This window comes from Anopheles marshallii, chromosome 3 (genome assembly GCF_943734725.1).
Source record: "Anopheles marshallii chromosome 3, idAnoMarsDA_429_01, whole genome shotgun sequence".
Taxonomy (NCBI): Eukaryota; Metazoa; Arthropoda; class Insecta; order Diptera; family Culicidae; genus Anopheles; species Anopheles marshallii.
The window spans coordinates 1,576,337-1,589,469 of NC_071327.1; the positions used below are offsets into that span (position 1 = coordinate 1,576,337).

At 45.2% G+C, this 13,133-nt stretch overlaps 1 protein-coding gene across 1 annotated transcript; it reads left to right on the plus strand.

Moving 5' to 3' along the window:
• Nucleotides 1-1,312: 1,312 nt before the first annotated feature.
• On the plus strand, nt 1,313-12,483 carry LOC128714676 (arrestin domain-containing protein 3-like). The gene is made up of 8 exons (XM_053809551.1): nt 1,313-1,424; nt 3,468-3,538; nt 5,319-5,510; nt 7,642-7,737; nt 7,912-7,982; nt 9,286-9,586; nt 10,698-10,812; nt 12,140-12,483. Exons 1-8 carry the CDS (start codon nt 1,313-1,315, stop codon nt 12,481-12,483), a joined length of 1,302 nt encoding a protein of 433 aa, XP_053665526.1.
• Nucleotides 12,484-13,133: the final 650 nt, after the last annotated feature.

The following is a 13,133-nucleotide window of genomic DNA, read 5'->3' on the forward strand; positions in this document are numbered from 1 at the left end:
TTTTTTTTTTCCAGTTCACCTTTAGCTATGTTTTTCATTAGCATCTCGCTCGCTAAGAAAAGTTGTAAGTTCCTTGGGATACCATCAAACATTACGTTCCGCTCGGTAAGGTAGCCAAACACAAGCCAAAAGCCCAAACGCGGTTGGCTCGTCTTACGGCGTCTTTCTACCCCGAATTGCATGGGGTTGAACACTCACTTTATGGGACTTCTTGGGTTTTTTCGCTCGCTCTCTTGCTTTCCTTCTCGTTTGTGCCTTCCTTTTCCACAAATTATTTTCTCGGTTGGAGCTTTGTTGAATCGCTTTGTGCAGAAATTTTAACAATCTTGTACGGTGGCCGTTTCCTTTCACCGTGGCAAGCTGGATAATTGATGTTCCACATTTTTTCTGTGTGGCTATTTCTTTGCTGTTTGATTTACTTTACCTTTTTTCGTTGTTGTAAAAACCTTTCGACAAAAGAAAAACATACAAATCGCTCCACAGAAAGGTGCAGACTTATGAAATTATATTTTTCCAATTTACGCTTCAATTATTTCTAATATTGTGCACTCCGTGCGTAGAGATGAAAGGGCGTGTTATTTTGGTTCACGGAGCTTTTACACCAGCAACCATCATCAAACCGAGCGACATAAAGGGAAGCTTTTATTGTACCTTCCTGCTCAATGGCATTTACACAACACAAACACATTTCACACCGGTGAAATTCGATTCGGACAAAGGAATAATGGTGAATAACCACCACCGGGTAATGGTTTTATGAGACGCGTGTATGATCGATAAAAAACACGATCATTTTGTAATCAGTTTAACGCAATTTTGGTCACTGAGTGTAAATGACAAATGAAGCTTAAACTCCAATAGAACACACGTGAACGACTGGGCGTCTCCATTATCATGCATCGCGAACGATTGTATCCCTTGATGTCGCGTTCCAGTCTCGCTTCGTCACTTTGTACACTAAATTTCATTATCATTTATTCTCTTTCGAAAATGTTCCATTAGGCAAATGAACTCAAGCGAGCATCATATTTATTTATCAAACCCTCTCGGTACGCCATGGACAAACGTTACCGTCTGGGGGAAATATTTAATCGAGTCAGCTCACCTACCAACTGGTCGTCCGCTACTTTGATTGTAATGAAATATTTAAATCAAAATATACCCGCTCACTTCTCGATTCTTTTCCTTGCTTCTTTTTCGACTACTCTTTCAGCCACAGCAACTAGAACGCGCATTATTTTGAAAGAATCAATCCACCGTCAGGAAGAGTCGTCCCCGGAACGAACGGTCACCATCCTGCCGGTCCCACGTCATGGATTACATCAAAGAGCTCGATATTCGACTCGACAAGGAGCACTACTACGCCGGTGAAGTGCTCTCGGGGCGAGTCATAATGCACACTACGGAAAATTTCAAGCTCAAGTGTAAGTATGCGCTAAGTGCACGAACATGTCTATGGTGTGTGTCCTCGTAATGTCCCCCCCCCCCCCCCCCCCCCCCCCCCTTTCTCCCACATTCCTTCTATGCACGTTTCGAAAAAATAAAGTAATAATAATGAAAGGTAGAGAGCAGCCATGAAAGCAGTAAATCCAGAGTAGCTAAAGCGACTAAGTAGGTACTAAGCGCACAATGGGACGAGCGATGGGAACTGTGGATTACGGGGATGTAACGCTTTCACGACCGGTTTTACCAGAGCTTTACCAAATCACCATAGGCAGTCTCTACTTTGTAGGTGACAATACGGATATCCACGTAACCGTATCGATCCAACCTACCTGTACTTTTTGTTCTAATGCACAAGCTTTCCCTTCCAACAAGAAAAGTTTCTACTGAAAACAACTTTCCTAATTAATTGTATACATAGGCAATTTTTGACCAAGGTTCTCGATCTTATCATGTAGCAGCACAGGACACACATTGTTTGGTGCTTTTTTAGCCGTAAATGGCACAATTTTTGCCACTCCAAGGAGCCCAAGAAAGTACACAAACTCTCTGTTGTCCGTAATTTGGCAAATGTACAAATTTACATCCTTACATGAAGCGTGTAGCATCCCATCTTGGGGGCGTAAGGAAAAGGGACACAATCTCTTTCCCAACCAAAAGCCCTGATCATTGTTAGCTTTTCGACGTAATCTACACATGTCACTAGGTTGCCGTGCCGGAGCTCAGTTATCACGCGTTTGCATTTCCCACCCTACGGTGGGGGCGCCAATTCCTAAAACATCCACCGTCTTATCGTTTCCAAAAGTACAACAGGAACAACAAGGTGACATGGAAGTTTCCTTCCCCATCGACTCGTTCTCCCGAACCCATCCACCGCACAGAATGACATTCCAAGGATCTGACATGACAGAAATCCTGCCACCGGGTATACCGGTGGCACACACATCCGTCGTAATCACATCGGAGTCATACACCTTCTGCACACACTGCCAGACACACAGTCAGTGGAAGCTGACCGGTAAGAACTGTATCCGGTTTGGGCATTTATCCCTTTCTCTCACGTCCACGCTCCATGGTACCCAACTCACTGAATGGAGTGCTCTCATGCTCCAGTCGTTTCACTTTTCCGTTGTCTGTCTGCCTGCCTGGCTGACTTCGTTCCTCTTAAGTAATCTTACCACTAGGACCACTTCCATCAGTGGAATGGTTGTGGACGGAGATTACTCTCATAACGTAGAGGTATTCGCACGACGAACTGCTTTGTACAGCGATGTTCTATAATGGGGCGACATCTTGTTTGACTAAGAGGTAACATCAATATCCCAAATCAAGCAGATATTTACTCAGAGTCACTCGTCTGTTCAGCGCTCGACAAAAGCTATCGAAATAAGTCGCAAAATATCCCAAAATTAACCACATTTTATCATACGGTGTTGAAGTTTTCGCACAAGTTTTAAGGAAATTCCAAGAAAACGCCCTAAAGTATGCAATTCGGTGTACAAAATCTCATCTTCAAAGTCGGTCTGATGTCGCACACCGTTGTCGATCACTGTTTTGCTGAGTACAAAACGTCGATGGAATTATGGCAAAAATGAAAACAACGACATTGGACAAACGAGGGCCCCCTCCCACCCAGGCCGAGTGTAGTAAGGTAAACACACATACACAATGCTGACGATGCTGACGACATATTTGTATCCCCACATAAAACTTTCACCGTATTTTGCGTGGCAACGCAACACATACCGGTTCCTTCCCGAGGATCAATCCGATCCTAAGTTCCAACACTAGCTTCTTGGCCAACTTTGCCGTGGCCAAACGTGCGAGACTTTCGGTTTCCTTCCTCGTGACCGTTTCTGGGGAGGTAACCGACCTCGTGCTTTGTTTCATGCTTTCGCTTTGCTAAAAAGCTTATAGCTGAAGTATGGCGTACAGGAAGGGACCACATTCTAACCTTACTTTAGTTGACTCTTCACTACATCGTCTCTCTCTCTCTCACTTTCTTTCTATCTCTTCTCCTACAGCCATCCGGTTACTGCTCAGAGGAAAAGCGCACGTCGAGTGGAAGGTGTTCGTGTCCGGAGACAAAAGAACGGTAATTACGTCCTAAACTGTGTGTATCCTTTCCATCATCGTATCATCCTTCCCTTTGGTTGACTTGCGCCCCTAGGGGTTCTCCTTGCGGGTATCGTCGACCTTTGCATATGCATACGGTCCCACACTGGTTCCGAGCTGGTTGACTCCGCCGGTAAGAAAATGCTATGCCATCAGTGTGTTACAAAGCAATGGAACCGTGAACAAACCATGTTAAATCAAATGACTTCTTTGTGTCTTCTAGAGAAAATTCGCCAAACGAGCCAAAGACCTTTGCAATCGCAACGCCTTTAAAGTATAATTTGTTTTTAACAAGCCATTTCTTTTGAGCGAAAAAAACGTGATTCAAGTGCCGTTGATTTTACGATTCATCGCCACCATTCCTCACATTGAGAAAAAGGGCCGAAGCTTTGCGCACTCCATCCTTTACATTTCCACCATTCATCGGCTTACGCCAAAGAATATTGTCCAAACTCTTCACAACCTTTCCACCAATGGAAAAAAGCCCCTGTCCCTTGCTTGCGTTGAATTATTTACGCACATCATTCAAATTCCCATCAGCCGTTTATTTGGAGCGCAAAGTCAAACGCTCGACCCCGAGCCCCGAAATCTAAACCATTGCGAAGCGATAAAATTTTCACCACCGTGACGTGGTAGTTTGTCTGTTTCATTCCCTTTTTTGTTCCTGTTATTTACTTCTTCGCCACTGCAAACTGCAGTCCTGGTTGCCATACACAGTTAGGTTTGGTCGGACGGGATGTAAAACCACCGGGAAAATAACGTTCAACCGCAATGGAAGAACGTAATCAAATGATGCTCACTCATCGGCTAATCCTGTTTTTGTTTCGGTTTTCTTTTCCCTTTGATGGCCGCTTCGTGTGCTGTCGGTCATTATAAGGCTGGGAACTGCTTCTCGGTTCACTGTTCAGCAGTCGAGATGGATTAAGTTAGTGGCGTTCTTTTTTGTTTTGTCCCCCCCCACACTTTGTGTACGTTTGTCATCGCATTTCGTAACCGGTACGGAGCTTCATCTTCATTTATTTGCATACTGCGGCACAGTATCGTACACAGACACGGGCATCTGTTTCGAATTGTTAATGGTAATGTAATGATTAGGAGAGCATTCGGCTTACACCCCAGCTTTAAAACACGTACGGAACGTTCTTTAATGGTTTCATTTTAAATATGGTTTAATTTTGATTACTTTTTTCCGTTAGAAAACGCCGAAATGTATGCAATTGTCTTGGCGTGTGTAGAAAAACAAAAAACATATGCTTTAAGTCATGGCTCATACGATCACAGAAAAACTCATCATCGTACCGTAACTTACGTGCTCTCGAAATAGCAGTGACAATAATGCGACAGAGCAGTATTAACGATGCTGCCCACATTATTCAGCGCATTGTCCATTAACGGCAGCATCATTATCAGGTCTTTCAGGTTCAGTCAAAAACTCGCACACACGGTCACACCGTCTGTCAGTGACCAAATTTCGCCGGAAATGGACATCAGCATCATTGCCCTTTTATATCCCTTTTACCTCCCCCGAAATTCCCTTTCGAGTGGCAGTTTGTCGAGAGACTGTGGACTATCAAAAAATCTCCCCCCTCGAAAACCGTGTAGCAAATGCGCAACAATTTCTCGTTCCACCGATCTGCATCTGATTCGGTATCGGAGCACCGGACCCGTTCGTTTTATTATCCCTTTATTTATATTCTCTATGTGTCTATATCTTTCCTCCTGTTCGGTCGGACGGTCGGTATATCCCGGCCGGAATATAGGTGAAGGACGATCAGGTCTACATCGACGAGCGGGCCGTCATATGGGGCGAACGGGCGGGCGAAGGACTGGACGTGACCGTGCCGGTGCTGGTGCGCGGTCAGCATCAGTTTCCGTTCCGTTTTAACATCCCCGAAACCAACCTACCCTGCAGCTTTGAGTCACGTGCCTGTTACATCCGTTATTTCGTTAAGGTAAGACGATGAAGACGCCGACACTATTCACCCAATGTTTCGTGATCACTATAAACCCCCCCGGTGTGTGTGGGGCAGTGGACAATAAACTCATTTCCCAACGATAAACACGATACGGTGGAACTAAAACGTACTAAAAACAGCAAAGACAATCAACAACATTTAGTCGGAGTCGGGTTAGCTTTGTGTGCCGTTTGGTATGTGCGGTATCCGACCATTTTACACCGTGGCAAGCACTGAATGTGACACATCGCAACCCGAACATCCGGCAAGTAACGCCACCGGTAACGCCACCAACCCAGACACACAGCCGGGTAAAAGTAAATTAACATGAAAATTCACTCACTCGCGCTCAGTAAATCGCATTTCGTTCATGGCACGTGTCCCGCCGCCCGAGTCGCGCTTCTTCTCGCTGAAGAAAGTAAATGATGCCATAATAAAATCATACGGTCACACGGTTCGCTATCCACCCTCCTGCATACATTCAGGCGTTCTCGCGCACGGAACCAAAACAATTGAACCACATTTCATATTTTTGATTCAAAACTCGCGCCACCAGCATGGACTGACTGCTGGATGGTCAAAATCGTCAGACATCGGGTTTCGCAACCAGCCACTGTGAACGTCCCATCAGACCAGAGCACGGTTGGATGGCTGAAAGTAGCGTGATAAAATATTCAGTTTTTGCCTTCCTGCCCACTGCATTTGCCGCAAACGGTTGAGTGGAAACGAAGCCAAGGATTAGTGACAATCCATGGGGACAGATGCCTTTCAAATGATGGCCACAATCTTTTGGTCCGCTTGTATGCGAGGTTCTTCATTGTGTTGCCCTTTTTTGCTGCCAGTGTCACGCCCAACTGAAGTGGGATCGCTGTTGGAGGGATTTTTATCATAAGCCGCGATTTTCTTCCAATCGTACCTATTTGCATTTGTTCCGCGTGAATGGACAGCGAAAAAAAAAACGGGAACTGTTGATCGCAAAACGGTTAAATTTATTTGGGTACAGGCGGGCAACAAAGTGTTGACGATTGAGTCTAGCACGGAATTGGTATGAAACGTAAAATTGATCGCATGTATTGAAGAATTATTGATCATGACTTAATAATTCTCAATAGAAAACAATAGCAAACTTTCCCATCTTGCAAATCACTTTAAATGGATGTTTTGTCACAAAACAGTGTCGAAAAGTATACTATTTGCATAACAAAAATAGCTTATCAATAGAACCCTCGAAACTACCTCTGATAGGGAAAATAATTAATCAAGCAGATCAACAATGAAAAACGGTTAAAAGCACCATCAACGATCACACCTATTCGATCACATGATCCGTTCAGCACCGCAACCGTTTGCCTGGTTGATAAATCTCCTCGAGGTGCAGGTGCATCCGAGATGTATAATTTGCAACTGATAATGCAACCTATTAAAACTAACAGATTTATTCCAACAGTAAGCGGACGACTGAACGGCGACCCGCTCTCCACTGATTGATTAGAAACCCATTAGATGGGCTTGCGTTGATACGGAACTGCATCTGCATCGTTCGGCCCATACCCGCACAACAAAATGGTCAATAACTCTGTACCACACAGCACCACCACCGGCACTGCATCCGGGGCTTAGGAAATCCTTTTTCCATTAATCAATTAAATCAGACACCATGCGAGCTGGCCGCTTGCGTGCGAGCTTTTCACACTCTTTACACATGCATAGACCTTTGCGAACCGCCACATTCGCACGAGCTTAAAGCTGATGAAATATTCATCAAATCCGGCTGCGGCGTATGTGTATGAGTTGTTCCAATTCACCACCACACGCCGGGGTGGACACACATTTCTGATACACACTGGAAAAATATGTCATCAGAATGGGTTAGGATTGATGTCGAGTGGTAATACCTTCCGGGTGACGGGTTTGCCATGGGAAGGTTGTCTTAAGGAAGGTTAGTTGTTGTGATAAGGAGGGCCCAGGAGAATATGACTGAATCGAACCGAGTGTCTTCCCGGCCCGAAGACCGAGTGGCCCATAATCGTTTGCCGATTTATGATATATACTAATACCTTACGTGCCTGTCTTTTCGCCATTTTCGGACCAACTGTGGCCTACATTCGGAACCGGTTTTGCGGTGTAGGCTACGATTGATATTCCGTACGCTTCTCCACCCCAAGGCATCAAGTACTTCACCATCATCGGACCACACATAGACTGTATGGATGAGCAATATCTGGTGAGTAGGTATTATATCGAAATGGGAAAGAAGATCCTTTCCATCCCTAACGCGGTACACAATGCTGCTCGGTGCTGTTGTACCGGGCAGTTCGATTAGTTCCGAACAGACCGAAAATGTAGGTTAAGTCACACGATCCCGTTCTTACACTTTCTTTCCAAACGCTCTCCAAAGAAACCGGTATCGGGACAGGACAAGAAGGTCAAGTGTTGCCTATGCTGTGCCAAAGGACCCGTTACGCTCAGGTACGTAAAAGGCTGCCAATGTTTTATTTATTTCCGCACTTGTCTTCAAGCATGGCGCATCCTTTCGCCGTCATAACCCGGCAAATCAAAAAAACCCCGGAATTTAAGCATCTTTCAGCGGATGTTGTTCAGTGTTGAAAAATACGCCCAAGATTCCTCTTTTTCTGAAGCAGATTTTTTTTTCTATTATCTCCCGATGACCTTTACGAGAATGTGCACCCAGTCTGGTGAAAGTTTTGAGTTATGAGTTTCGAGTGGAAATAATCGCATTTCGGAGGCATCCTTCCATTTTATGCATTTCTTATGAACCGTGGAGCGGATGATAAGAGAAGGCAGAATAATGATTGTTGTTTGCATGCTTTACGTTCGCCATTTGTTTGGTTGTACCATGTAAGAATATAAGAAATGCCCCGAAATGTGGAATGTGTGGTAGTTCTATGGAGCTTTGTAGACATTCTTTTTTTTTATTTGCCCGTTGGCCTCCGGCCCTACGGAATGGGGGCCATTTGTAACGGTAAAGTTTAGTGTTCAAAACAACCAGCAGAAGGAGTCCGGGAATGGATAAAGTTTTAGTGATTGATGTTGCCAATTCAGCAGATTGAACAAGAACAAATATAACCACAAATTCAATAACGATCGGTGGTGACCCTTTTTTTCGCATAATTATTACACTCCGGGACACTAATTTAACTTGGGTACTGTTTTGAGGGTCGTCACGCCCGCAAGTATGCAATTGTTATGTGAAGGGAATTTTTTAACTGTGAGCTCATTAACAATGTTTGCCAGCGGAACCTGCAAGCCACAAATGGTTGTTAGGACTAAAAGAATGTTTATTGCATACTTTCAGGCGCGTTTATCCCTTCGAAACAATAATTGAATCAAGCTAATTAACCGGTTAAGTATTTCGTCAGCAGTAACTTAATATATACCCTTCACAAAAATATTATAATTAAAAATATTGTAAATTATTGTATAGACATTATTAAGAGGTAACAACCATATTTCTATAACACTTCAGACACCTTTCCATACTAAACTGTGCATTAGTTGTGCGATCAATTTCCTAACAGTAATTAACAGAACACAGCTTTTCCTTTCCATGAACTAGCACTGACTGGTAACACACTCAACTAATGACGTTATCGTGCCCCTCGTACGGGAATTATTAGATTCGATCAACGGGCTCAATCCTCTTGGCTCAGTTGCCCTCGACTGCTTAACCGCACAAATCCAGTCGTGTACCGATTCGTGGAATTGCAGCTAAACAACCTTTCCTCCACTGTTTCTTCCACCGTGCTTGCAGCTGTTCCCTCGACCGGACGGCATTCTGCTGCGGTGAAACTCTCAAGCTGAAATCGATCATCGACAATCAGGGCGAAGAAGCAGTCAAGCTAAAGGTGCGCCTGCTACAGTACTGCGAGTTTTTCGTCGAGCGAGGCGTGCTCGGTGTGACGAAGGAAGTCCAACACCTGGTGCTCGAGTACAAAGGCGAAACGGTGGTACCGAACGAGCGGCAGGACACCTGTGCCAACCTGCGCATCCCAACCGTACCGACCACCATGATGGGCGTCTGCCGGCTGGCACAGATCTACTACACGCTCGTGGTAAGATAGACGTGTGTTTAGTGCGTTGCATGCCGGTTACCCTGTAGCCTAATCCTCGACACGGAACCTCTCGACTCTAATGAGCCTTCCGCTTAGCCACCACAAAATCCCTGCACGAGGCTGTTGCCTCAAGTACAACATCAGCGGCACACAACTGTTTACACCGTCCGATTGGGAGCTGTGTGATGTGTGGTTAGGACGCGTTAAAGCTGCAGCGTGGTTAAGGAGCATCCGTGCCATCCAAACCCAATCTGTCACGTTCGCGTTACGGTGCACCGGAGACCGGCACGGCTGTTACTATTAGACGCATGATTATGCTGTGGTTCCGAAGTACTTTCAACACAGTGCTGCAACACACAGATGAATGCAATCATTGATTTTGAACAAAGGAGAGCAAGAGAATGCTGACCATTACATGGAAACTGAACAGAGGGCAGAGTCATCGCGATACAACCAGACGCGTTTAGCTATTTCTTTTTTAACTTTTAACTTTTTTAACTTTAACTTTTATTCAGAAAGTTGTGCATCCTGGTGCATCGGCACCACCCATTTATATTTGAGCTTAATGGCTTAAAGTTAAGTCTAGTCGACAATACAACTTTTTTCCCTCTTAATAATTCAATTTAACCAAAAGCCTTTAGAAATTAATCGTTCTTGTACATGGACATCGATTCAGCAGCTATCATCCCATCTGTCTGCAGCAAATCCCACCTAATGGGCACATAAATCCGTGCCGTGTTTGAATCAATCCGCGCGGAAAAACCGCACACATTGTGGGACAAAACCGCAACGAAACGTGAAACCACATCAGTCACCACAGCTGATGGCAGAATGTGTGCGGAATGCTCCGCATAAATCCGATTCCAAGGCCATGGAATTAATTAATATTGCACAGAGGATTAAAGCGCAGGTGAAGCTTTCGCAAAACCCACCACCAAATCGAACACTAATCAATCGACAATTGCCCAACACAAATTGTACCTTCCACGCACACCCTGGTTGCATAATTTGTTCCTGCTCCATGGCTGCTTAATCTTACACTCTGAAAATACATTTACCACTTTTGTGCTTTGCTTTACCGTTCGTCCCTTCCGTGCCTTTCCTTCCGCAGGCCTGCCTGGAATTCGATAAATCGGGCGACGACTTGCAAATTAACTTCCCCGTCACGATCGGTACGGTACCGTTCCGAATACCGAACAGCAATCTTCAACCGCACATAGGATACGGTAAGTTTGATCGGCAGGTGTCTTCCTTGCTTTTCGTGGCTTTTCCGTTTGTCAGTTAACCAGCTACCAGCCCGACATAAACGACGGAGAAAGCGGTGCGTCCAAGCTCAAGCGCTATTGCATTCCATCCCTCCGTGTGGACGTAGGACCGAAGCACAATGCACTGCTGCATGCAGACATTCCCTCGTTCGTTCACTAACCGGAAACAGGGCGACAGCATGATGACAACGCTGCCATGCTAACCTCTGACCTTTTTCGTAAACGGTACCAGATTATCCTTTATTTGTTCGCAGTAGGATAGCGAGAGAGAGAGAGAGAGAGAAAGAGGGAAAAAGACATAATAGCCCCTTAAACAGGAAGTTAGTATGTCATCCTGTGTGGTACACTAAAACCGTGCAGTAGAGAATGTTGATATCAAGCATTCATTACTGGATCGAAAATTAACTGAAGCTGCTAGACGCGACTGAGGGGAAATTGAAATTGGCAATAAAGAGGATATTGAAGCAGATAGTTACGTTTTACAGTGCAGTGTGTAAGTAAATCGGAACGAACTTATGGCGAGGTGTTAAATGGTTATCAAACAAATTTCAATTGCATACTTCTGGGCGTATTGCAAACGATATCGAAAATTGTGCGCCTAAATCTCTGCAATCACATTGCATTTTTGTTTTAGGAAATTAAATCAAAAATTTAACACAAACAAACCCATACCCGGGTGTAAAAATCGCTTCTCATCTTTCAAACACCCCAAAGTAGACAAACCCGTTTATATGTAACGCGAGGTAGGCAAAAAATAAAGCTAAACCTCCACCCTAAAGTGCGTTATACAGCTGAATGAAATCCCTTCGCAGGGGTTTAAAGAGACAGCTGTCCCAAAAACACCCTGTCAATTCACGTTCTTTCATTGACAGAGTACGGGTACCGGTGTAAGCGGAAGTAAAATGTTACCACTCAGCTTTTACGACGTCAACGTACGAGATTACTTAAAGCGTCACTCAAAATTCATCGGCAAAGTGTTGGGGCCTCGTCCCACGGCATACACAAAAAAATGGCTCCGGATCAGGAACAGATTCTGAACCCGTGTAAGACCGATATAAGACTTTGTAGATAGCAAATCACAGGATCAGAGGCATTGGTTAGTCATGCCACCAAACCCGTTTCACTTTCGGTGCCATTTTGTCTACTGTCTCCCTTTTGGGACCGGTACTCAATGTGCCGTTTTTTTGTGCTTCTCCGGTCGTTTAACGACACTATTTATACTTCGTTTTTTCCACACAAAATAACACAATAAACCCCTTCTTTGTTTTTTTTTTCGTTCCGCTAACAGATGTTGCTATCGATCACGTCGAGGGTGGCACCTACATCGGGCCAGAGTTCCTGCTGGGCGAAGTGTACGATGGGTGTAATGTGAGTGACAACGAGCACCGGGACCTGGCGCCACTCTACCGGCCGGTCTATCTGACGGTTGTCCGCAGCTCGCAGCAAATATCGGCCAAAGCGGTCGAGCGCAACAACCGTCGACAATCAGCTTCAGCCGTCCTGGGTGGCGGTCCTATGCCGTCCTCATCGATGGATGGCGGTGGGGCGTCTAGTAGCGGCACGAACGGTGGTGCTGTTGGTAGTAAAGGTACCGTGGAAGGTAGAAATGATCTCCAGCGGCACCGGAAGTAGATCGGGACACTACTTTTATGCACACCAACCCCCAGCCAGTTTTACAACCACACCCAGCGCACCGTCATGGGTACGGTTTCTCCATGCGAAAGAAGGTCATTTCTCGGTTTCGGTCCAGTGTGAAAGCTAACGTCAACAAACCACCCCTTCATCCGCACTCGTCACCTTCCCTCCTACAAACTGGGAGGACTGGAATGTTTGGAGGACAATTTCCCATATTCTTCCCAGCTGTTCCTCCTGCACCTTCCCTCGACCGACAAACCAACAACGCCGTACAGGCCCAACTTTATCGTCTTGACGATATAGGAAATGGCGAAAAAAAGGACAAACACAAAGCATTAAGGACAACGTCGTCCCAAAACCGACCGAAAAGTTGGTTATTGAAAAGAGGTGAACTAGAGTTTTGCAAGAAAACACCATCAGGACCAGCTCCATCGTCAGGTTCATCCTCTGTACGATGTGAAGTTCCTCCTTGCAAAGGAGCTCGAAAAACAGAAAAAGAGTGACATATTAACAAACACACACACATAGCAGTGAGAATTGGAGTGGAAACGATACACACCTTCGTAGGTTCAATTCGCTCGGGGTGGAATTGCTCCCCTAAAACGAGTGCAGAGCTTTAACACGTAGATGGCAAGATGGACGGTGGT